This window comes from Amyelois transitella, chromosome 5, assembly GCF_032362555.1.
Source record: "Amyelois transitella isolate CPQ chromosome 5, ilAmyTran1.1, whole genome shotgun sequence".
NCBI classification, from domain to species: domain Eukaryota; kingdom Metazoa; phylum Arthropoda; class Insecta; order Lepidoptera; family Pyralidae; genus Amyelois; species Amyelois transitella.
In genome coordinates this window covers 10,208,673-10,232,533 of record NC_083508.1, presented here as the reverse complement: position 1 = coordinate 10,232,533, position 23,861 = coordinate 10,208,673, and the positions used below count along the sequence as shown (strand labels likewise).

At 40.9% G+C, this 23,861-nt stretch overlaps 2 protein-coding genes across 3 annotated transcripts in view; one reads left to right on the top strand and one right to left on the bottom strand.

Moving 5' to 3' along the window:
- The first annotated feature begins 1,461 nt into the window (after nt 1-1,461).
- Nucleotides 1,462-21,339, top strand: LOC106134510 (chromodomain-helicase-DNA-binding protein Mi-2 homolog). Its single transcript, XM_060944479.1, has 24 exons — nt 1,462-1,643; nt 2,068-2,138; nt 3,705-3,827; nt 4,114-4,261; nt 5,564-5,709; nt 5,972-6,148; nt 6,642-6,833; nt 7,200-7,352; nt 7,635-7,760; nt 8,505-8,680; nt 9,180-9,303; nt 9,731-9,880; nt 10,545-10,720; nt 11,114-11,288; nt 11,566-14,193; nt 14,871-15,029; nt 16,252-16,530; nt 16,696-16,907; nt 17,331-17,457; nt 17,672-17,866; nt 18,210-18,369; nt 19,307-19,449; nt 20,129-20,182; nt 21,079-21,339. The coding sequence occupies exons 1-23, from the start codon at nt 1,607-1,609 to the stop codon at nt 20,135-20,137; spliced, it is 5,886 nt and encodes a 1,961-aa protein (XP_060800462.1). The 5' UTR covers nt 1,462-1,606; the 3' UTR covers nt 20,138-20,182; nt 21,079-21,339.
- A 33-nt stretch (nt 21,340-21,372) lies between these two features.
- LOC106134512 (protein downstream neighbor of son homolog) overlaps nt 21,373-23,861 on the bottom strand; it is a 140,326-nt gene continuing 137,837 nt past the window's right edge. For both annotated transcript variants that reach the window (XM_060944481.1, XM_013334591.2), the window contains exons 10-11: nt 22,823-23,015; nt 21,373-21,910 (exon numbers count right to left, since the gene is read on the bottom strand). In XM_060944481.1, coding sequence (XP_060800464.1) covers nt 21,732-21,910; nt 22,823-23,015 — 372 coding nt within the window. In that variant the 3' untranslated portion in view covers nt 21,373-21,731. The remainder of the gene's footprint in view (nt 21,911-22,822; nt 23,016-23,861) is intronic.

Here is a 23,861-nt window from a genome sequence, read left to right as displayed (position 1 = left end):
TAAGTTTACGTTCAGATCTCATAATAAATTAATTTATGTGTGCGAAACAGAATATGCATGTAAATTTTAATCTAGTTTTCTTTTCATCTATGAAAAACTATGAAAAGCAGCTACAAGAAACAAAATGTTATCAATATGCTTATTGAAAATTTATTAAACTAATTAAGACATGTCTCCTCCTCCAATTGTCAATTTTATTTGCGGACTTCGTGTTGGCAAGACTTTTCAAAGGAAAGGATGATTGAAATGAAGGAAATGAATGCTTTGAATGCAATGAATAAGTCAATGTGTCAACTGTCAATGTCAATATAAGTATTAAATTCACCTGCCTTTTCTGTTCTAGTAGTGGTGTGCAACTATTTCTATTTTAGGCGAATTACTAATCATATGATTTTGTCGATTAATACTTGAGGATATTTTCAACAACCACGTTATTATTTTGGATATATTATTAAAAATCATCTTTTTCCCAATAAACCCAGAAAAAGAAAAATAAAATTATCTACAATCCTAGGCCGTAGGTGCATCCATAATTACCTATAAATTTTTAAGTTTAAAAGTGCAAGTACGGAAGCGTTACAATTAATTTCTATCGTGTTTAAAGTTTCTCGCCATACTTAAATATTTATTACTTGCTTTCTTTGAACTTTCTACGTTTTTCTACGGCCTAAATCAATGTACGCTATAAAGTAATACTATAACGGCTAAGCTGGAAATTCTTTATCCACCTTTTATATACTAAGTGGTTGGAAAGTTTTATCTTTCAGTTATTTGGGTCATTGTGCTTTCAATAATTTCAAGTTGCAAATCGAAATCCTGACTTTTCAAAATGTAGTCGAGTTAAGCTTGCATAGGTGCACATCTCTAGTCTAGTTTCTAGCTCAACCATCCTAGCTCTAGCTCCATAACTGGTATTGCCTAAATTCGCAAACGAGTAAAATGGTAGTTACCAAAGTAACTTGTGGATTTACAAAAAATACTTTATATCCCGAAATTCTCACAGCAGCGAAACCCAAGGGCACATACAGTTGACAGCAAATAATAAATAATTCGTAATAACTAAACTCAAAAACTAATGAACTGATATATCATCAGGCAGAACAACTTTTGCTACGACATCAGGTTTATGTCCTGTGGAAGCCAAACGGACCAGCTAATCTGTAATATGTGCGGAAATTTGAGTAAATTTAATAACCTTTACCTTCGTATTTCCAATAACACGCACACGGAGTTGCGGGCAACAACTAGTAAAATAATATATTTTAGATGAACATAATACATACTTATAACTTTGTTCATGCCGATGAAGTCATGTGAAACAACTTGTAAGTAATAGATGGAACTACAAACATACTCATGATCCGGCTGTTACAAGACTGATTTAATTATTATGAAAAAGTAGAATTCGATGTATATTGCTGACAACCCCAATTTTTTGTACAGCGTGTATGTGTGAATGAGACAGCGATAGCAGTCTAGTTTCTCAGTGACGGCGGCATCAATTTCTGAATTAATTACCATTTTGTCGCAAAAACTGCGCGTCCTTTATCTTTCCTAGATTAAAATCTTTCTTCTTAAATACAGGTTGTGTTGAAAAGTGATTTAAATGGCTTCAGATGAGGAAGTAGATGGTTCCTTCGCAGGTAAACGATCAATTTCGGCTAGCATGTCATAGGTAAACCGTGAATAGCGGTATCATGTGTTTACTTGCGGTCTAAGCAATTAAAAAAAATCCAGGGATTTTCATCTCTCATAAACGTGAATTCCTAAAAAAATGTGTTAATCATAAAGCAAAGTTCTTGAAAAAGGTGGTAAATTTGGCATGTATTGCATATTTGTTGTGGTAGCGTTGTAAATATTTTTAAGTGGCAGTTTGTGACAGAAAAGAACATGCAATCTCCCCTCATTACTACTTAACAAAATGGACGCCGCCAAACAAAGGGATTAGTGACCTTACCGCGAGGAGTGCGCGTGTGTGCCGAAATGGACCTTCCGACGGAATTCCTCGTGTATGGTCAGGTGTAATTCGTGCTGAAGTGGTCTGACCAGTTTAATGTGATCTTGCAGGTGACGAGGATGTAGAAGAAGGAGAAGGTCAAAATGAGAATTCAGGGGAGAGTGATGAAGCCCCACCAAAAGTGAGTAGAATTAATTAAATCAATCAGTCTTAGAAAACTTATTATAAATACATCATTCTTGATACATACATACATACATTTGGTCACGTCTATATCCCTTGTTGGGTAGACAGAGCCAACACACAGTCTTGAAAAGACTGATAGCCCATGTTCAGCTATTTTGCTTAATGATAGAATTGAGATTCAAATAGTGACAGCTTGCTAGCCCATCGCCTAAAAAAACCTAAAAAAGCCTTTTACGACATCCATGGGAAAGAGATGGAGTGGTCCTATTCTTTTTTTTGTATTGGTGCCAGAAACCACTTGGCATATTATCATTCTTGATGTTTATGTATGGCTGGTATTCCATGTTTATCCTTTGGACTTTCATAGGGAACGGGTTACTTTCTTAAGTTGGTTTTCACAGAATATAAAGTTAAATATTATGTTTGTTAGAACTTGAATAAATTTTTATTTGATTTTGGTTGTGTATCATGTGATTTTAAATACAGTTCTATAGTCAGGGTTAGCCGGGATTAAGATAATGATCAAGGGCTAAAAGTTCCATTGCTATCATGAAGACTTCAGATTCTGGATAATATAATTGATCCTATTTGTTTGTTTGGAAGAAATAAAAAATGTTATCAGTGCAGTATAATCTTATTTTAACTAATGTTTCCTTGAATTTATTATAGAGACTTAACATATCAAGTACAATTTTATTTTACTTTACTAAAGGGCACTTTAAGAAAATAATAATAACTACATTAAAATGTAAAAAATGTCCCTATTTATATATTTTATCACATTCTGTTTCTTACTGTTATTATTTCCTCAACCTACATTATTATGTCTGGGTATATGAAAAATTTAACATTCACTGTATTATCAGTATTGTTTCAATACTTTACTTTTCACAAATTTTCTACTTGTTCTAAAATAAAAGCCACATGCAAAAGTAACAAGCACAATTTTTTAATTGAATAATTAGATTTATGTGATAAACTTAAAGTTGACTAAGACTTGAAAACATGTCACTACCAACAACTGAAAAAAGTAATCAGTTATTTAAGAATATTTGTACCTAAGTATTACTCATGTTTTTGTTATTATTATGAACAGTACTGTTTTATTGGAAGAAAATAAACATAAATAGACAGGGTCCCAGCCACCTTATCCATGAATGTCAAAAGTCATATTTCATATTATTTCTGTCAATTTAAACATGTTTAGATTACCTCAAAGATGGAGTAATATGGTAGATAAATTTCATGATTGTGAATAAGACCCTAAGTTGGGTGGTGGTACACATAGGTGACAATTAGCATGTTAAGAATTCATATAATATTTAAAGAAAATTTCATTCTTCATTGTTTATAATCATCATACATTACACTTATTTCCTAAGGGGGTTGCAAGAGGCTAGATGTTTTAAATTGCTATGATTCCTACTTTGTACTTTTGCTTCCTCCATATTCATCATTTATAAAATAATCATTTTTAAAATAACTTTTGTCTTAGAAAAAAAGGTAATGTCACTAGGTGAATAATGTAGATAAATCCATTAAACCCTTTGGCTTTTCTTAGGAGGATGAAGACTACTCTCCTGAGGATGGCAGAAAAAAGAAGAAAGGTAAAAAGAGAAAGGCCAAAGGTGAAGACAAGAAAGGCAGAAAAAAGAAGAAGAAGAGAAAGAATGAGAGTGAAGAAGTAAGTTAAAATTATGTTTCCACTTTATATTTTTTTCCTGTTTTCAATATTACTAACTATAACTTCTGCTGTTGTAAATTAATGTAGTAAATTCTTATTATTAATCAATAAATACAAACATTGATCACATATTTATCCCTTATGGGATAAACAGGTCCATTGGTCTTGAAGAGAGTCTACGGCCAAATTCAGCAGTGCCGTACTTGAGCCACAATTAGTGACAAGTTGTATTTCAGTTTTGTGTTAAAGCTGTTGCATCATGTTAAAAGATAAATTGTCATCACAGGATGAAGAGTTCGGCATCGGTGAGATCGAGGCCGAAGGGGACAGCGATTACGCCCTCAGCGCCATGTCCTCATCGAAGAAGTCCCGAAAAGTCCGCGGCAGCAAGCACAACACTCCGTCTACACCAGCCGCCTCTGATTCCGGATCTGGTAAGAGTCTATAAAAGCTTTTGTCGGGAGATGCACTAGTTTGAAAAGTTACATGTCAAGACCAAATGTAAGGGGAAAGTGATTATGTGTTCATCCAAGAAGTCGCGAAAAGACCACGGCAGCAAGCAAGCACCACATTCAAAAAGGTAAAGGTACGTCTACATTGTAACGAGCAGCGGGCTGAAGCGGGCCGCACAAATCCGCCTAAATCGCTTGTGTGTATATTGTTTGCGTGTGCGCCGATAAAAATTGTTTAGGTAAGTTAGCGTTTGTCAATAAATAACATCGCTTAGGAAAACCTACGGCAGGGTCCTTATTCTTGCTGGATTGCCCGAAATATTTTATTGAAATAAAGACACATCTTTCCTACGTTTTGTTATATGGGATAAATGAGATTATTTATTTCCTAATTTATGTACCTACACAGAAAACATCGAGAATGATTAACACAAGAAACAAAATTACATAGGATTATATTAATAAATCAATTTGTGTATGCAAGTGCACTAGCCATTATTTAGGGTGATGGTCAATTACAGGTTTCTGATAAAGTTCGTTTGCTTGAAATAAAACACATAGGTACCTAACAAAATAATGATCCAAGTGTACAGTTACCCATTTGAAGTTTTTGCGTGCGCCGGCGACTCTTCAAGGTTAAGGGGGGCATTGACCCGGTTACCGCCGTGATCTCCTAATGCGCCTTACATTATTTATTTTCACAAGAAAGTAGTTTACAATGCGGTTTAGAATTATGTATAAATTATTTGAAATGCGCATAGTAACAAGGCAATCTATTTTCAGGTTCAAGTGTAAACATCCGCTTGAAGAGATTTTTTTTATAACCTGAAATATGTAATGCTTAATGATGCAGCTTAGACTAACTTAGACGAGGTTTACGAGTACAACTAAAACACATATCACCTTCCGTTTATTGGAATCGTTCATTCAAAAACGCAAGTTTTACAGCCTTTATTTCTATTATACTTAGAGTATATATTGTAGAGGAATATTATTTCAATACATACATACAATCATGTCTAAATCCCTTGCGGGGTAGACAGAGTCAACAGTCTCGAAATGACAGAAACGTACAGTTGCATGGCTTTATGATGGAATTGAAATTCAAATAGCAACAGGTTGCTAGCCCATCGCCTACAAGAAGAATCCCAAGTTTATTAGCCTCTCCCTTAGTCGCCTTTACGAGATTCATGGGATAGTCATGGATTGGTTCTATTATAAAGTCCTGGGAACTACACGGCACAGTATTTTAACATTTTATTTTAATACTTGTTTCTTTCTCAGGTATGCCCACTGTTGAGGAGGTGTGCTCGTCATTCGGCCTCACAGACGTGGACATTCAGTACACAGACGCAGATTACGAGAATCTAACTTCATACAAGCTGTTCCAACAGCATGTGCGCCCGATGATTGTCAAGGAGAATCCTAAGGTTAGATTACGATCATTTAGTGAACATTTTGTTTGAAGTGAAGAGTTCTGGCTCAGAGACTTGACCTGTCCACCTTTTGTACGAATTTTATTATTTTAGTAACAATTTTATATTTGTTAAATTAAAGGTGGAATCAGGTGACTTTACACTTTGCATGAAAAATAACATTTCACTTCAGATTTCTCTGAAAAGTGGATTGAATCAAAAAATTAAATTTGCTTAGAAAATTGGTAATATATACCTACTCTTATTTCTATTGCAGGTTCCAGTATCAAAACTCATGATGCTCGTGGCCGCAAAATGGCGTTTGTTCTGCGAGAGCAACCCTAACTTGGGCGGAGGGTCACAGAACATTGGCTCTGAGGAAAATACGAATACTTCCACAGCTTCGGACTACGCACCTAAGGCCAGGTCAGGACGCCCGACTAAGGATGCTAAGGTAAGATTTACATGATTATAATGTGTGTGTTAAATTTATCGTCTATTGGAATTCTATCATATGTACTTCTAGGAGTCTAATAACTATTTATGAATGATACAGGCATTAAACACACACGTAACATACCTTTATTTTATCAAAGACGTTTCTTATTTTTGTTTGTAAACAGTATGTGTATTATTTATAAATAGTATAATGCAACGCGAAAGTTTAAAATCAGATCCCTGTTAACTTGTCCTTACCTATAACAATACAAAAAAAAACAATCATCTAAAAACTAATTAATGCCCATGGCTTTGGTCAGTGCGAATTTTCCCAAAGAACTTTTAGCGTTTAAAAATAGACCATAATTGAGCCAGGATAAAGAGTAACCAGTTAAGGAAGTCTAAACATTATTTTTGGGCATTCAACTACTGCGATTGGTAGTGGTTTAACAATTGTTTCTATATCTCTGAATGAGACTGGTAAATTTGAAATGCAAATGTGAAAACAGAATGACGACGCGGCCGAGGAGCAGGAAGAGGACGAGGAAGAGGAAGCTAGCGACGAAGGGACCCCCGTCCCTCGCAAGCGGGGCCGGAAACCCAAACACGCGGCCGGCGGCACGCCGCGGGGCAAGCCGGGGCGGAAGCCTAAGGTGCCCACGCTCAAGATCAAGTTCAGCAAGCGGAAGAGAACAAGCAGTGTAAGTATTGCGTTCTTTATTCTTACTGCTTGATCAAACCTTTTTTTTTGAAATTATGGGAACTGTGGTGCTTCGGAAAAAGACGAAAACCCAAAAACGCTAGCTGGGTGAATAAAGAACAATACCATTATATGCATATCATTACTCTCCATTGAATTGTTATCTGTTTTGTGTGTTTAATAAATAGTTAAAAAGGATTCTTCTTGTAGGCGGTGGGCCAGCAACCTTGCACTATTTAAATCTTAATTCCATCAGTAAGCCATAGGTACAGTTGAATGTGACTTTTTAGACTTTTCAAGACAGTTGGCTCTATCTTCCCCGCAAAGAATTTAGACGTAATTATATGAATGTGATCTTATTTTACAGGAGGAGGACCCAGAAGGCAGTGCTGGCGCAAACACTGACTCTGATGCGGAGTTTGAACAAATGTTGGCGGAGGCCGAGGAGCCGAAGCCCGGGGCGCCGCCCCCGGCCGGGGAAACCGCCCCCGCGCCAAAGGAGGATGACCCCAACGCACAGGTTTGCATCATTTATACCAAGTCCTCATTTTAACACTACCTGATATCGTATGTCGGAAGTATATAACGATATAAAAGTAAAAAATTGCCATCTATTTTGTGTTAATTTATCTGGCAGTGTCAATTTGGAGCATTAAATGTAGTGTATAAGTATTCAACTCATTTAAGCGAGCTGTTCCAGGTTCGAGCCTTAGTGCTACTATGTTTCAAGACTTTTCTAAGTTGCATTCGATATGTGACAAATATTGCTCCAACGTTGACCGAAATTGTTTGTGATTTGCAGCAACAGCCTAGGAAGAAGGCTAAGACCAAGATCGGCAACAAGACGAAGAAGAAGAAGAAAATGAAGACCACAAACAAGTTCCCCGATGGTGCTGAGGGCGAACAGGAACACCAGGACTATTGCGAGGTTAGTGTTGTATTGTAAAAGCAGCTATTGCATTTTTATACTGTAGCGACAGCTACTAAGTTTTTGAAAATATGTTTGTGTTATCTATTATGGAAATGTCACTTCAATACCTATTTCAAAAGAAATTTATTTTTCGTGAAAAGTCATGAAAATTAATGAGCTCTTAATTGTACTTTAGCCGTGCCGTGCCGTGTGGTTCCCGGCACCAATACAAAAAAGAATAGGACCACTCCATCTCTTTCCCATGGATGTCGTAAAAGCCGACTAAGGGGTAGGCTTATAAACTTGGGATTCTTCTTTTAGGCGATGGGCTAGTAACCTGTCACTATTTGAATCTCAATCCTATCTTAAAGCCAAATAGCTGAACGTGGCCTATCAGTCTTTACAAGACTGTAGGCTCTGTCTACCCCGCAAGGGATATAGACGTGATTATATGTATGTATGTATGTATGTACTTTAGCGGATGAGAGAAAAATATTTCAATGAATATGGAAAAGGAATAACGGATGAGACTTGGTAGTTATATGATGGTTGTAGCGGGAGCGATGTTTTCGATTCGATTTCTCGACCGCCAACAGTGGGAAGATATTAAATATCATTAACAAGAGAATATAAAAGTTGGCCTTAATAGGTAAATAAACCATGCATTGTGGCGTAGATGTCACCATATGGCGAACGATCATGACTTTTTTTGGTCAATGTATCTGGAGTTTGAGATGAATGTATTTAACTGGCCTTCATCAGGTGTGCCAACAAGGCGGCGAGATCATCCTGTGCGACACGTGTCCGCGCGCCTACCACCTGGTGTGCCTGGAGCCCGAGCTGGAGGAGACTCCCGAGGGACGCTGGTCGTGTCCGCACTGCGAGGCCGAGGGCAACCAGGACCAGGACGATGATGACGAGCACCAGGAGTTCTGCAGGTATAAAGAGACACGTGCCCCGCCTACCACCTGGTGTGCCTGGAGCCCGAGCTGGAGGAGACTCCCGAGGGACGCTGGTCGTGTCTGCACTGCGAGGCCGAGGGCAACCAGGACCAGGACGATGATGACGAGCACCAGGAGTTCTGCAGGTATATAGAGACACGTGCCCCGCCTGCCACCTGGTGTGCCTGGAGCCCGAGCTGGAGGAGACTCCCGAGGGACGTTGGTCCTGTCGCCAAGGACCTTAAGATCTTTTGGCATATTAAGTATTTTGTCCTGTAAGCCGCCTTACGCCGTGGTCCTATTTACTCACCAAACCTTACGGTTATATAATCTGTCAGCGTCATTCTTCCTCCTTGACGTTTCAAACATGTCGTTTGTTTTGAATTGCGTCGCCCCTAGGGAAGATACCTTGGTCCATTACCACTATAGAGACGTGAATAAATCAAATTATTTCCTATCCATATATCATTAATTACATGGTGTATTATGTTTCCAGAATCTGCAAAGACGGCGGCGAGCTGCTCTGCTGCGATTCATGTCCTTCTGCGTACCATCGGTTCTGTCTCAACCCACCACTGGATGAAGTGCCTGATGGGGAGTGGAAATGTCCGCGATGTAGCGTAAGTATTTATTTTGTTTTATTCTCAAAAGTATGGTGCCCTTTTTGTGCAGAGTCGTGTTGTTTCAGACATAATAGAAAACACCCCATTTATCGTTGTCCCCTGAATGTTATAAACCAACTTGAGATACCTAATTAAAATACGACTATGCTAATGAACTTCAGATTCTTTTTGTGGGCGATGGGCTAGTAACCTGCCACTATTTGAATTTCAATTCAATCTTAAGCTGAATGTGGCCTTAGTCGTTTCAAGACTGTTGGCCGCAAGGTATATAGACGTGATTATATGTATGTAATAAAAGTTACCGGGTTTGAGCGGCGGAGGTCAGAGTTAATGATACAATCGTAACCAATAATAAGTTGTAGAGTCATCCACTAATGTTGATTAACAGATAATCACTCGATAAACTTTTTTTTTACGTTTTCAGTGTCCCCCGCTGGATGGCAAAGTGCACAAGATCCTGACTTGGCGTTGGAAGGAGCAATCGGCCAAGTCCAAGGCGCCGCGGTCTCGGGAGTTCTTCGTCAAGTGGCACGAGCGCTCCTACTGGCACTGCAGCTGGATCTCAGAGATACAGGTGTGATGGAGAATTTATTTTATTAACGCTAATAATACAACGGTAGTAGTACACCTCTTAAAGTATTTGGCAAGGAATGTGTAGACTTGTATGTTATCTCAGGTATATTGAAAAGATATTTTGTCGATTAAACATATTGTTTGAAAGAAACAATTCTTAACCATATATGTGTCATCAGATTTTATTTACATCAAGAAAAAAACATACAACTTTAATTAAGAGTAAGAAGAAACTTTGTACAAAGGACACTACTTATTTCCAAAGAAATATCTTTTAGTAGGCTCACGACACGAACATGTAAAGCAAGACATTTGCTTGTGTGTACATATTATTAAGATTAATGTTGTCAGAAACATATAATACGTTGCACTGAATATGTAATGCTGAACTAATACATTGACTTTTATTCTGTTCAGCTATCCGAAGAATCTTAGCACTCTAAAAGATTCAACTATAATTTGAAATTCATCACTCTAGATTTCTTTAGAGAGATCCCCATAATGATGTAACAAACGAATTGTTACAATTTTTAATTACTAAAGTTATTAAACGCGCACGTGCCTTTTTAAGTTATTTGCGCGTTTAATATCTGTAGTATTTATAAATAGTATAAAGCAACGCGAAAGTTTAAAATCAGTTTTAACGAATTATTGTTTGTGTGTAGCTGGACGTATTCCACCCACTCATGTACCGGTACTACATGAGGAAGTCAGACCCTGAAGAGCCTCCGAAGCTCGAAGAGCCATTGGATGAGCGTGATGGACGCGTCAAGAGGCTCAGGGATAAGCAGCCGCAAGATGTCGAGGATGACGAGAAGATGCGGGAGGAGAAGTATTACAGGCGAGTTTCCTTTACCTTTCACCTTCAGAAGAATCAGATTTTTGATAAATCCCACGCGAGCTATATATTTTACGGAGATATAAAGTACCCTGTGTCCGTCTCCAGACTCTTAATTATATATACGTAAAATTTTATGCTGATCACTTCAGTAGAACTTACGTATTTATATTATTAGATTGAGAGGCAAACGAGATTCTTCATCCCCCCGTTTCTTATAACTCGTTTTTTTTTCTCTCCCTTTAATGTGTTTGAACAATCAGGATATATAGCTGCGAATCTTACGAATTTTGGATGAACTGGTTTAAGAAGATTTGAGTATTTGAATACAAGTTTCCTTGCGTGACGTGCGCTTCACATTGAAATGCGTGATTAATTTTATATTTATTTTCACAGATACGGCGTCAAACCTGAGTGGCTAGTGGTCCATCGAGTGATCAACCACCGCACTTCGCGGGACGGAACTACCTATTATCTCGTGAAATGGCGCGATCTGTCTTATGATCAGGCCACGTGGGAGTCTGAGCACGAGGACATCGCCGGCCTCAAACAGGCCGTGGATTACTACCAGGTAGCTGCTGATTTATTGTATAAATAATAGCCACGGCCTTCTCGTAATCAACAGTCACAAATCAAGAGTTATTCCATTGATAAAATAAAGATTGGAAAAGATCTCTTACTAATATTATAAATGTGAAAATCGGTCTGTTTGTCTGTTAAGCTTACACAGCTAAACTGATAGACCGAATTGAAAAAAAATTCGCCCCGTGCAAATCACTTCAAAAACAAACCTTGTTGTTTGTTATATTACGTAATGGCACTTAAAATAATTCTAATTTCTCTTACAGGATATGCGGGCCTACATCACTTCGGAAGGAAAAACAAAGAGCAAAGGCAAGAAACCGGGGCGCAAGAGCAAGAACCGTGACGTCATTGATGACGACGACAACAGCGGCGGCGTACAAATGCGCGCCAGGAAGTACAACCCACCGCCGGAGAAACCCACCACCAATCTCAATAAGAAATACGAAGATCAACCACCGTTCGTCTACGAGACTGGCATGCAACTACATCCTTACCAGTTGGAAGGTCTTAACTGGCTGCGGTACTCTTGGGGACAAGGCATCGACACCATCCTAGCCGACGAGATGGGTCTCGGAAAGACCATCCAAACTGTCACATTCCTGTACTCTTTGTTCAAGGAGGGACACTGCAAGGGACCCTTCTTGGTCTCCGTACCACTGTCGACCATCATCAATTGGGAGAGAGAATTCGAGTTGTGGGCTCCTGACCTATATTGCATCACATACGTCGGTGACAAAGATTCTCGGGCGGTGATCAGAGAGAATGAGTTGACATTCGATGACGGCGCCAACAGAGGGGGCAGACCGTCCAAAATCAAATCGCAAGTCAAGTTTAATGTGTTGTTAACCTCGTATGAATTGATTTCCATCGATGCCACATGTCTCGGATCCATTGATTGGGCTTGTCTCGTAGTTGACGAAGCTCACAGACTGAAGAGCAATCAATCGAAATTTTTCAGATTACTGGCTGGTTATCACATTAATTACAAACTTCTCTTGACTGGTACTCCTTTGCAGAATAACCTTGAGGAATTGTTCCATCTTTTGAACTTCCTCAACAAGGATAAGTTCAATGATCTTGCCGCTTTCCAAAATGAGTTTGCAGACGTTTCGAAAGAGGAACAAGTGAAGAGGCTTCATGAAATGTTGGGGCCGCATATGCTGCGACGACTAAAAGCCGACGTGCTCAAGAACATGCCCACCAAATCTGAGTTTATCGTGCGAGTAGAGTTGTCTCCCATGCAGAAGAAATACTACAAATATATCTTGACAAGAAATTATGAAGCTTTAAATCCAAAGAGTGGAGGACAGACGGTGTCTCTGCTCAATGTGATGATGGATTTGAAGAAATGTTGCAATCACCCATATTTATTCCCTGTGGCGGCCGAAGAAGCCCCTTTGAGCGCTCACGGGAACTACGATACTCAAGCTTTGATCAAAGCATCAGGAAAATTAGTTCTTTTGGCAAAAATGTTAAAACAGCTCAAAGACACTGGCCACAGAGTGCTGATTTTCTCTCAGATGACAAAAATGTTAGACATCTTAGAAGATTTCTTAGAAGGAGAAGGTTATAAGTATGAAAGAATTGACGGTGGTATCACTGGAACTATCCGACAGGAAGCTATCGATAGGTTCAACGCACCAGGGGCTCAGCAATTCGTGTTCCTTCTATCCACCAGGGCTGGTGGGTTAGGTATCAATTTGGCCACTGCAGACACTGTGATTATATACGATTCGGACTGGAATCCTCACAACGATATCCAGGCGTTCTCGCGTGCCCATCGTATCGGTCAAGCAAACAAAGTCATGATATATCGATTCGTCACGCGTAACAGTGTTGAAGAAAGGGTAACGCAAGTAGCCAAGAGGAAAATGATGTTGACTCATTTGGTCGTGCGGCCCGGTATGGGCGGAAAGGGTGCCAATTTCACAAAGCAAGAATTAGACGACATTTTAAGATTCGGTACAGAAGAATTATTCAAAGAGGAGGAAGGCAAAGAAGAAGCTATCCATTATGACGACAAAGCTGTTGCTGAATTGCTCGATCGATCTAAGGAGGGTATTGAATCTAAAGAGTCTTGGGCTAATGAATACCTTAGCTCGTTCAAAGTGGCCAGTTATTCCACTAAAGAGGGCGATAATGAGGAGGAGGTGGATACTGAGATTATCAAGCAGGAAGCAGAAAATACCGACCCGGCCTACTGGATCAAACTGCTTAGGCATCATTATGAACAGCATCAAGAAGATCAAGCTAGGACGTTGGGTAAAGGCAAGCGAGTGCGTAAACAGGTTAACTACAATGACGGTAGCGTCGCACAGACTGAGAACCGAGAAGACTCCACTTGGCAGGAGAATGGTTCAGACTTCAATTCAGATTTCTCTCAGGGCAGCGAAGACGACAAAGAGGATGACGACTTTGACGAGAAGAATGATAATGGCGATTTGCTCAGTCGTCGCAGTAAACGGCGCATCGAGAGGCGTGAGGAGAGAGATAGGCCATTACCTCCATTGCTCGCGCGGGTTGGAGGTAATATGGAGGTTCTCGGTTTCAACGCTCGGCAAAGGAAGTCGTTCCTCAACGCGATCATGCGGTATGGCATGCCACCACAAGACGCGTTTAATTCACAGTGGTTAGTGCGTGATTTGAGAGGAAAATCTGAGCGTAATTTCAAGGCTTACGTGTCTTTATTCATGCGACATTTGTGCGAGCCGGGAGCTGATAACGCTGAAACTTTCGCTGACGGAGTGCCGAGGGAAGGTCTATCGAGACAACACGTGCTGACGAGGATTGGAGTGATGAGTCTGATACGGAAGAAAGTACAAGAGTTTGAGCATATCAACGGTTATTATAGTATGCCGGAGTTGATTCGCAAGCCAGTGGAGCCGGTCAAGGTGAGTTTTATTAAAGTTTCGCGCAAACTCATTGTTTAATATAATAATATAGTAATTTTTCTACTTGTCACGTTTCATACTTATTTTGTTTCTTCTAAATATCAAGAAACTTAATTCAATTTCGCGAACGAACGATCATAGACGTGGAAAAAAAGGTGTAGTATGGCTTAAAAAAAAGTGAAGCATCATAATAGCGGCGTAGTATTAATGTGTGAGTGACAGAAACCTTACCATTTCGTGAGATAAACTATGACATAATGGCGGCTGACTGTCACACTATTGGTGAGAGTGTGCGTGAGGCGTGTATACATATATGCTATTGGTGCTTGATTTTACCGTATAGTAAAACACCGTTTGCCTTTTTTGTCTACATGTATGCCGACGATTAACAATATACATATGGTCACGTCTATATCCCTTGCAGGGTAGACACAGCCAACAGTCTTGCAAAGACTGAATGGCCACGTTCAGCTATTTGGCTTAATGATAGAATTGAGATTCAAATAGTGACAGGTTGCTAACCCATCGCCTAAAAAAGAATCCCAAGTTTGTAAGCCTATCCCTTAGTCGTCTTTTACGACATCCATGGGATAGAGATGGAGTGGTCCTATTATTATTTTTTTCGAATGGTGCCGGAAACCACACGACGATTAACGAACCGGTGGTAATACCTGCAGGTGGGCGGAGAGAGCGCGGCCGCCAGCCCGTCGCCGTCCAGCGCCACGCCGCTCACGTCGGCCGCGCCCTCGCCCGCGCCCGCGCCCGGGGCGCCGCCCGACGATAGGGAGCCCGCCGCCAAGACCGAAGCCAAGACCGACGCCAAGCCCGAACCAAAGGTATACCAGACCTACTGCGAATTTTTATACATACATACATATCGTCACGTCTATATCCCATGCGGGGTAGACAGAGCCAACAGTCTTGAAGACCAAGTGGCCACGTTCAGCTATTTGGCTTAATGATAGAATTGAGATTCAAATAGTGACAGGTTGCTAGCCCATCGCCTAAAAGAAGAATCCCAAGTTTATAAGCCTATACCTTAATCGCCTAAAAGGCGAATTTTTATTTGACGAAATATTCGTAGATATTAATGTAGAACTAATTATGTCAATAGACATAATTAGTTCTACATTCATGTTTTTTAATGTAGACAATGTGCATTCGTCCACGATTTAGATTTAATAGATCTATATTTGTAAATTGACGTCCGATGTAAAAGTCTGCAGTGTAGTTTGTTCCGCCGCTTCTTCTACACATGCGCTTTGGAAGCGGTAGTAGTTATAATTAGATTTAAGTTATGTGATGTCAATAAGTGATACCTTGTATCCAATTTTGAAAATAAATCTATTCTATTCTGCTACATGCTGAATTGCATGATTCGCTAAGTTCGTCACTGGATCGTGACGTGATCATAGCTCTTTAAGGAGAGGAACTAGTTTATAATAATAATAGCTTTTGTGCAGGGTTTCATTCTCGTGGGAAACTTAGACTATGTGCCACATATGTCACTACAGAAAATCTATTAATATCTGTGCCAAATTTCGTGGAAATCAGTCGCGTAGTTTTTGAGTTGTTTTGTTACAGAAATACAAATCTTTTTTCTTTATTAATAGTTTTGATGTGGATTAGTGATACATACTGGTAAAGTAAGATGTCGCAATGATTACACTGCGATCATATTTGGTTTCCATCTTGTATTTTAATTCAAAAATTTATTTGGCAGCTTTAACGGTACAGTAAAACAGTAAATTGCGTGCAATGCAACACAATGATATACCATTCATATAGTCAAAAATATGAGATTTCTATTCTTTATTTATTCAAATAAAACAACAATTATTTGAATTCCTCAATTCAAATAATTGTTGTTTTTAGTTGGCTGGAATAGATACCACATAGTATAATAGAGATAAGTCCGCCTTTGTACTGAATTACTGTTTTATATTTGTAATGTGCTCTTTTATTCAACAATAAAGCATTACATACATAATTCCCTTTGGCCATCACCGAAATTTCTTCTTGGGGACATATAGTGACAATTTTGTTTTCCTTTCACAGGATGAGCCAATGGACACTAGTGACGTCAAAGAAGAGCCCGCAGAAAAGGAAAAAGAGAAGGAAAAAGAAGAAACGGAATCCGTGAAAGAAGAAAGACGCATGTCTGTCGATGAAGAGCCGCCTAAAGACGAGGACAAGGAGAAGTCTGAAGAAAAAGAGTCTGAAAAGGAGAAGGAGAAGGTATCCAGCCAGGAGAAAGAAGATGTGGATAAGAAGGAAGATGTTAAGAGTGAGAAGGGTGAATCTGAGGCCTCTGAGAAACCTAAAGATGTGAAGAAGGTTTGTGTTTTTGCGTTGGTAATTTGAAATTTTAATGTTTATTTAATAGTCATAATAATAAGCCATTTAATCGGAATTGCTTCTAAAACTTTTAGTATGTTGGCTCTGCTTGCACAGCAAGGGGTATAGACGTGATAAAATATATGTATGTAATGTATATTCCAGGAGGACGACGACGATGACGTAGTCCTCGTGAAAGAAGAAGACGAGCTGAAAGTGGAACGTCGCAAGTTCATGTTCAACATCGCTGATGGCGGCTTCACAGAACTCCATACACTGTGGCTCAACGAAGAGAGGGCCGCGGCCCCGGGCAGGGAGTACGAGATCTGGCATCGGAGACACGATTACTGGCTGTTGGCCGGTATTGTTACACACGGGTAAGTTCACATTGAATAAATGAACAGAGTTATCTTCATGTGTGTATGAAAAGAAGGTGAATGAAAATGGCACATACTTTGTGGGTCAGTGAAGAGAGGGCAGCGGCCTCGGGTAGGGAGTACAGGATTTGGCATTGGAGATACAATTACATACTTCTTATTGGACGAAGTTCTTAATCCGTCAAGTTAAATGAAGCCTTGGAATTTTGTTACTGTTTGCTATGTCTTATCCCGGATGAAGATGTGGTATGTGTGTGTAAGTTCAACGTTAAATGAGTGAGTGAATGAACGAAAAAAATCTTGTGTTTGTGAAGGCAACGATGCCGAACAATCTTATATTGAAGTGATGAAGATTTACGATTATAACTCGTATCCACGACCCGTGCGTAGTTGGATTTACAGTTTCATTTGTTTTATTTCTAGTTACGGCCGCTGGCAAGACATCCAGAATGATTTAAGGTTCGCAATTATCAACGAGCCTTTCAAGATGGACGTCGGCAAGGGAAATTTCCTTGAAATTAAAAACAAGTTCCTCGCGCGTAGGTTTAAGGTATGTCTTTTTGCTATAACAGAAAAATATATAATAATTTAAGATCCACAAAATCCTTAGATTATTGCACTAAAGAAGTGTATGATCAAACATTGGTAGATCTTTACATCTTTTGACAGCGTTATTTGGTTTATATTGGTAGTGAAATCTCTAAAAATCATTTTCAGACATTGAATTACTGGACTTTGTTAAACTTTATATAACATTTTGTCAGCTATTGGAGCAAGCTCTAGTGATCGAGGAGCAACTCCGTCGCGCCGCGTACCTGAACCTGACGCAAGACCCTAACCACCCCGCCATGTCGCTGAACGCGAGGTTCGCCGAAGTGGAGTGTCTGGCGGAGTCCCACCAGCACCTCAGCAAGGAGTCGCTGGCCGGGAACAAGCCGGCCAATGCTGTGCTGCACAAGGTAACAGTTAGACACGACTCTGATCAGGGTGGTCTGATAAACCGTGTTTCAGACTTATGGACATAGTAAATCATGAACATGTTTAACTTTATAAAATATGAAACTAACAAAACACTCACTAGTTAAAAAGAAAAAAAAAACAAAGTGCACAAAGTATTGAAGAACGGAAATAAAATCCCTCTGGCGCAGAAACCACAGGGAATTAAAATTTCATGAATCAGCAGTTTTGATCAAGCAATTAGTTAGTGTCATATTTAGAAGACGATTACCTGTCGACGAATCAATATCAATTTTCCATTTCGCTGCTTAACTTAACCACCGCAACTTAACTCTCCCTCGCCAGGTGCTGAACCAGCTGGAGGAGCTGCTGTCGGACATGAAGTCGGACGTGTCCCGGCTGCCGGCCACGCTGGCGCGCATCCCGCCCGTGGCGCAGCGGCTGCAGATGTCCGAGCGCAGCATCCTGTCGCGGCTGGCCGCCACCGCCGTGCCCGGCACTGCTGGTAGGTGTCACTGCCGCAGCGGCTGCAGATGTCCGAGCGCAGCATCCTGTTGCGGCTGGCCGCCACCGCCGTGCCCGGCACTGCTGGTAGGTGTCACTGCCGCAGCGGCTGCAGATGTCCGAGCGCAGCATCCTGTCGCGGCTGGCCGCCACCGCCGTGCCCGGCACTGCTGGTAGGTGTCACTGCCGCAGCGGCTGCAGATGTCCGAGCGCAGCATCCTGTTGCGGCTGGCCGCCACCGCCGTGCCCGGCACTGCTGGTAGGTGTCACTGCCGCAGCGGCTGCAGATGTCCGAGCGCAGCATCCTGTTGCGGCTGGCCGCCACCGCCGTGCCCGGCACTGCTGGTAGGTGTCACTGCCGCAGCGGCTGCAGATGTCCGAGCGCAGCATCCTGTTGCGGCTGGCCGCCACCGCCGTGCCCGGCACTGCTGGTAGGTGTCACTGCCGCAGCGGCTGCAGATGTCCGAGCGCAGCATCCTGTTGCGGCTGGCCGCCACCGCCGTGCCCGGCACTGCTGGTAGGTGTCACTGCCGCAGCGGCTGCAGATGTCCGAGCGCAGCATCCTGTCGCGGCTGGCCGCCACCGCCGTGCCCGGCACTGCTGGTAGGTGTCACTGCCGCAGCGGCTGCAGATGTCCGAGCGCAGCATCCTGTCGCGGCTGGCCGCCACCGCCGTGCCCGGCACTGCTGGTAGGTGTCACTGCCGCAGCGGCTGCAGATGTCCGAGCGCAGCATCCTGTTGCGGCTGGCCGCCACCGCCGTGCCCGGCACTGCTGGTAGGTGTCACTGCCGCAGCGGCTGCAGATGTCCGAGCGCAGCATCCTGTCGCGCGCAGCATCCTGTCGCGGCTAAAAAACTAATGAACTAGTATTGTATATTGTGTATTCTTTTTTGAAAGTCGAAGCTGCAAATATTAAAACCGTTCATTCCCCCTTCCAGCACAAATGGCGCAGTTCCCGGCCGGGTTCCAGCCGGGCGGCTCGCTGCCGGGCTTCGCGCCGTCGGCGGCGGCGGCCAACTTCGCCAACTTCCGCCCGCAGTACTCCGTGCCCGGGCAACCGACATCCACTGGATCTTCTAATGTTAGTACCATGCGCTTGAAATCTTATGCCGGCTTCTATAAAGAATACTGAGACTATTTGTGAGAGTATGAATGCGGTACAGGCGGGTCTGCGTCCGCCGTTCTCACTCGTCAAACTCTAGGAGATATTGACACGGAGCGCACCTAAAATGTCGTGTGAGCCTATAAAGTTTTACCTACAGTCCTAGAGCGATATTACGAGGCATGCAGCGCCATTGAAGTAACCTTCTTTAAGGGGACCAGACGCCCTAGGCTAATTCGCCTCTTCAGAAGCAAGTTTTATTTGTTAAAATATAAATTTATTAGAATGACAGCTGCCACGCCACTATCGCTGTTTCGCTTTATATTATGACGTGCAACGGGACAGCGAAAGTTCTTCGCTCGAATAAACGGCGTTGCGCGTGTCCTGCTAAGAATTATATGAATGTATGAGCGAAAAAGGTAAAACAAAAAATTCATTCTAATCATGATAAAATTTATGGAGTATAGAATATCATGTAATTTGTTTTTTTTTTTGTTGTTACAAAAAACCTGGGGCCTTACACATCTGATGGTATTTTGTTCCTCCTGGCGTTAATGTCCGGTTACATCCTCACCTCTCTGGAGGGTTGCCAAGGGTGTGATTTCTGACCATTACTTTGGTTTGGGTAACACAACTCACAAACTGTTTTCTTTTACAGAAATCATAAGCCCGCGTAACTTCTACACCGTATTGGAAATTGACATAATTAAAGGTAAAATAGCATTCATTTATATGTATAAGTCACTCATTACTTCAAAAAAATCTCCATTTAAAAATATGATTTGCATACAGTACATGTAGTTTGGATTCATGAGTATTTAAGCTTTGCTCAGCTTTTATGGGACGAATGTGGTACAGTACATAGCTTAAAGTTAAAGAGAAAGAATTAGTTTAAAGTTTTTTTATTATTTTTCTTCCTCCTGCCTTTAGTGCCGTTTCCATCCTCACCACTGGATATGAGCGCGGGGTTTTAACCAAACACTGGATATGAGCGCAGGGTTTTAACCAACCACTGGATATGAGCGCAGGGTTTTAACCAACCACTGGATATGAGCGCAGGGTTTTAACCAACCACTGGATATGAGCGCAGGGTTTTAACCAACCACTGGATATGAGCGCAGGGTTTTAACCAACCACTGGATATGAGCGCGGGGTTTTAACCAAACACTGGATATGAGCGCAGGGTTTTAACCAACCACTGGATATGAGCGCAGGGTTTTAACCAACCACTGGATATGAGCGCAGGGTTTTGACAATGGATCTTGAATTGGATGAGGTTTTTACACGAAGTGACTCCTGTCTGACGTCCGCAACCTTCGTATCGATCGCGATTACACATCCAGTTGCCTGAACGTCCAGATTTCGTTACAATGTTTTCCCTCACCGTAAGAGCATCGGTTAGTCGGATAATAGTCATTGGTACATGGTTGGGGTGGATTCGAACCTGTGCCTTTTGGCGCACACGCATTTTAACTTTATCGATCCGACCACCAACGCTCTAACTTTTTTATTATCTCTTTCTCTGGTTTATATAAAAATAGAAAGCTTCGATAGAACGCTTCATATTTGTACAGTACTAAAGAAAATAATTATCTTTCTTTGTTTCAGTGAGTGGATAAATGTTCACGTAGATGAATATTCTAGATGTAAGCTTTCCAAGATTCCTGTTCCACCTTGGGTTTGAAGTGATAAAGATAGTGATTAGTGCAGTTAGGTAATATATTATTACGTCATTTTAAACGGAACTCACAATATTATTTATTTCATCCTGATCTGTATGAATCTTGTTTATGTGTAAGTGACTGTGGACTTATGAAATTCTTTATTTTTAATCTACCAAAAATGAAATAAATCATACATTTAAATGAATTGTTTTTATTTTCTGTAAATGATAGTCGGTGGTTATTTAAAAACATAGTTTAATTCATGATCTCAATAATTGAAAACAAACACTTATAAATAAGATTATCCATCTGTTTATTTGATGAATGACAACTATTTAGATAACTAATTAGGTAATAAAAGATATGCTATTATTTCCTAAATATATGAATTCATAACTTAGCTTGCCAGAAAGTCAGATGGAAGTTATCTGCGTAATTTCCTGACTTTTCTTAATTATGATAAAAGGCGGATTCCGGTCTCCTCAGAAAGGACTCAACCGGGACAATGTCAGGAGACACTATCCTACACTTATGTTTCCTACATAATAATATATACACGTTGTCATACATCAAATAAAAAGACCGCTACAACAGAAATCACCACGTGTAAGTGTCGTCTTCCGGATTGTACTTGACACTATCGAGGGATTTGACTAGACTGGGGTCCGGGGAACAGAAGTGCTGCAGCATGGTCTCGCTGATGCCGCAGTCCGAGAGGTTCTCCTTGTTGAAGGCCTTGCTGAACAGGTTCGGCTCTTTGTCTTTCGATGATTCATCTGAAAATGTATTTGGGGTTAATTCTCTATGTGAAAATGTCTCGTTTTCACGGTTGGCTATTTATGATACGCTTTGAGATGTTTTGACGCCTAATTTGTTATTGATTTCGCTCTTCAGTCCCCGAAAGGGATGGACTACTAAGGGGTGATTCTACTAGACATTAAGTACTATACTGTCCTTTGTACATCTTAAATAATTATAAGTTGTAGTAAGGTTCCTAGCACTTTAGCATAGGACCATCCCATATGTTCTCCATGGATGTAGTAAAAGGCGACTAAGAGAAAGGCTAATTAACATGTGATGGGCTAGCAACCTGTCACTGCTTGAATCTCAATTTCATAATTTAGCCACACGTTTTCACTACTGTTCTGTTTACTCCGCAAGGGATAAAGACGTGAATATACCACTTGCAGAGTAGGTATTTTATTTAGTCATACCTTCAGGTGGTAGCCCAGTCAAGCCCTGAAGGAGAACGGGGCATTAAACTTCGTCGTTAAGCCAGTTCCAAATACAAGTATTTATTAGGAAATACCATTAAAAATACCTTGACCAACCCACAAGTAAGATAATGGGTTGATGGTGAGCAAATGTAACACTAAGCTGTTTGAGCATGGTTGTCCATCTATATAGTAGTATTTCTCCAGTCTTACTTTCAGATATGCTTTGAGCAGCCCACGAGAAGGGGGTTTGCCGTCAGAAATGCAAAATGACAGTTCTGCAATTTTTCAGCGACCCTGTATAGTGACAGATTGGCGTAAAGACAGATTTCCAGCGTGGGCTGATGGTGGGCGAACGTAGCACTGAACTGCATAAAAGAAGTAGTTTGCAACACGTCGAATAGTTTGTGAATTGCTATTGGTTGGGAGTATAGGTCCATAGAGTTCTATAGAGTAGAATTTCTCCAGTCTTACCTTCAGAAATTCCTTGAGCAGCCCACGAGAAGGCCAAGGTGGGCTGATGGTGGGCGAACGTAGCACTGAATTGCGCAGAAGAACTAGTTCGCAGCACGTCGAATAGCGTGTGTACGGCGGTGGGCAGGATTGGCCCGCGCATTTCTATGGAGTAGTATTTCTTGTTGTCGCAATGTAGTGTGTTTTCACGGACCTGGCAATAAACGAGACACAGATTGAGTTACTAACAAAGTCCAAGACTTGTAAGATCAACGAACTATAATTAACCTTTTAACCGCGCGAGTCGCATATATGCGACAAATATTGCCGTGCCCCTACCGCCCGTGTCGTATTTCTGCGACAGAGAATATCCATGATTTTTTCGTTCTATTATCGTCCTATTAACTTCGTGGTATAACTAAAACTATTATTGAATAGAGCTATTTATTACAACAATTACTTAAAATTATGTTTCATAGCTCTAAGCATTGAAAAAACTTAAACAAAAATAAGTAATTTGCAGCTCGGACTTTTCTTCGGTGTCTATCGCGCGTGTCGCATAAATATGACCATAGGGATGGGATACAATGCAATGCGCATTTTAAAAACAAAATAACAAACAGTTAAATAATCAGGTATAATGCATCATTCAGCATGAAATAAACAGTGTCATACGAAATAAAGTTAAATTTAACATATTGTGCCGTGTGGTTTCCGGCACCAATACAAAAAAGAATAGGACCACTCCATCTCTTTCCCATGGATGTCGTAAAAGCCGACTAAGGGGTAGGCTTATAAACTTGGGATTCTCCTTTTAGGCGATGGGCTAGCAACCTGTCACTATTTGAATCTCAATCCTATCTTAAAGCCAAATAGCTGAACGTGGCCTATCAGTCTTTACAAGACTGTAGGCTCTGTCTACCCCGCAAGGGATATAGACGTGATTGTATGTATGTATGTATGTATGTTAACATATTGTCTTGTGTTACTATTTTTTTCCCTTATTATTCATAAGAAAAGTATCCCTCAGAATCTTTGTATAACGCCAACATTTGACGTT

Bases quoted from the DNA above. Each gene is read 5' to 3' on its own strand.
- LOC106134510 (XM_060944479.1), top strand. From the start codon at position 1,607: ATGGCTTCAGATGAGGAAGTAGATGGTTCCTTCGCAG. The intron at 6,149-6,641 runs GTAAGATTTACA...ATGTGAAAACAG, and splicing joins GCCCGACTAAGGATGCTAAG to AATGACGACGCGGCCGAGGA. The intron at 14,194-14,870 runs GTGAGTTTTATT...TAATACCTGCAG, and splicing joins AGCCAGTGGAGCCGGTCAAG to GTGGGCGGAGAGAGCGCGGC.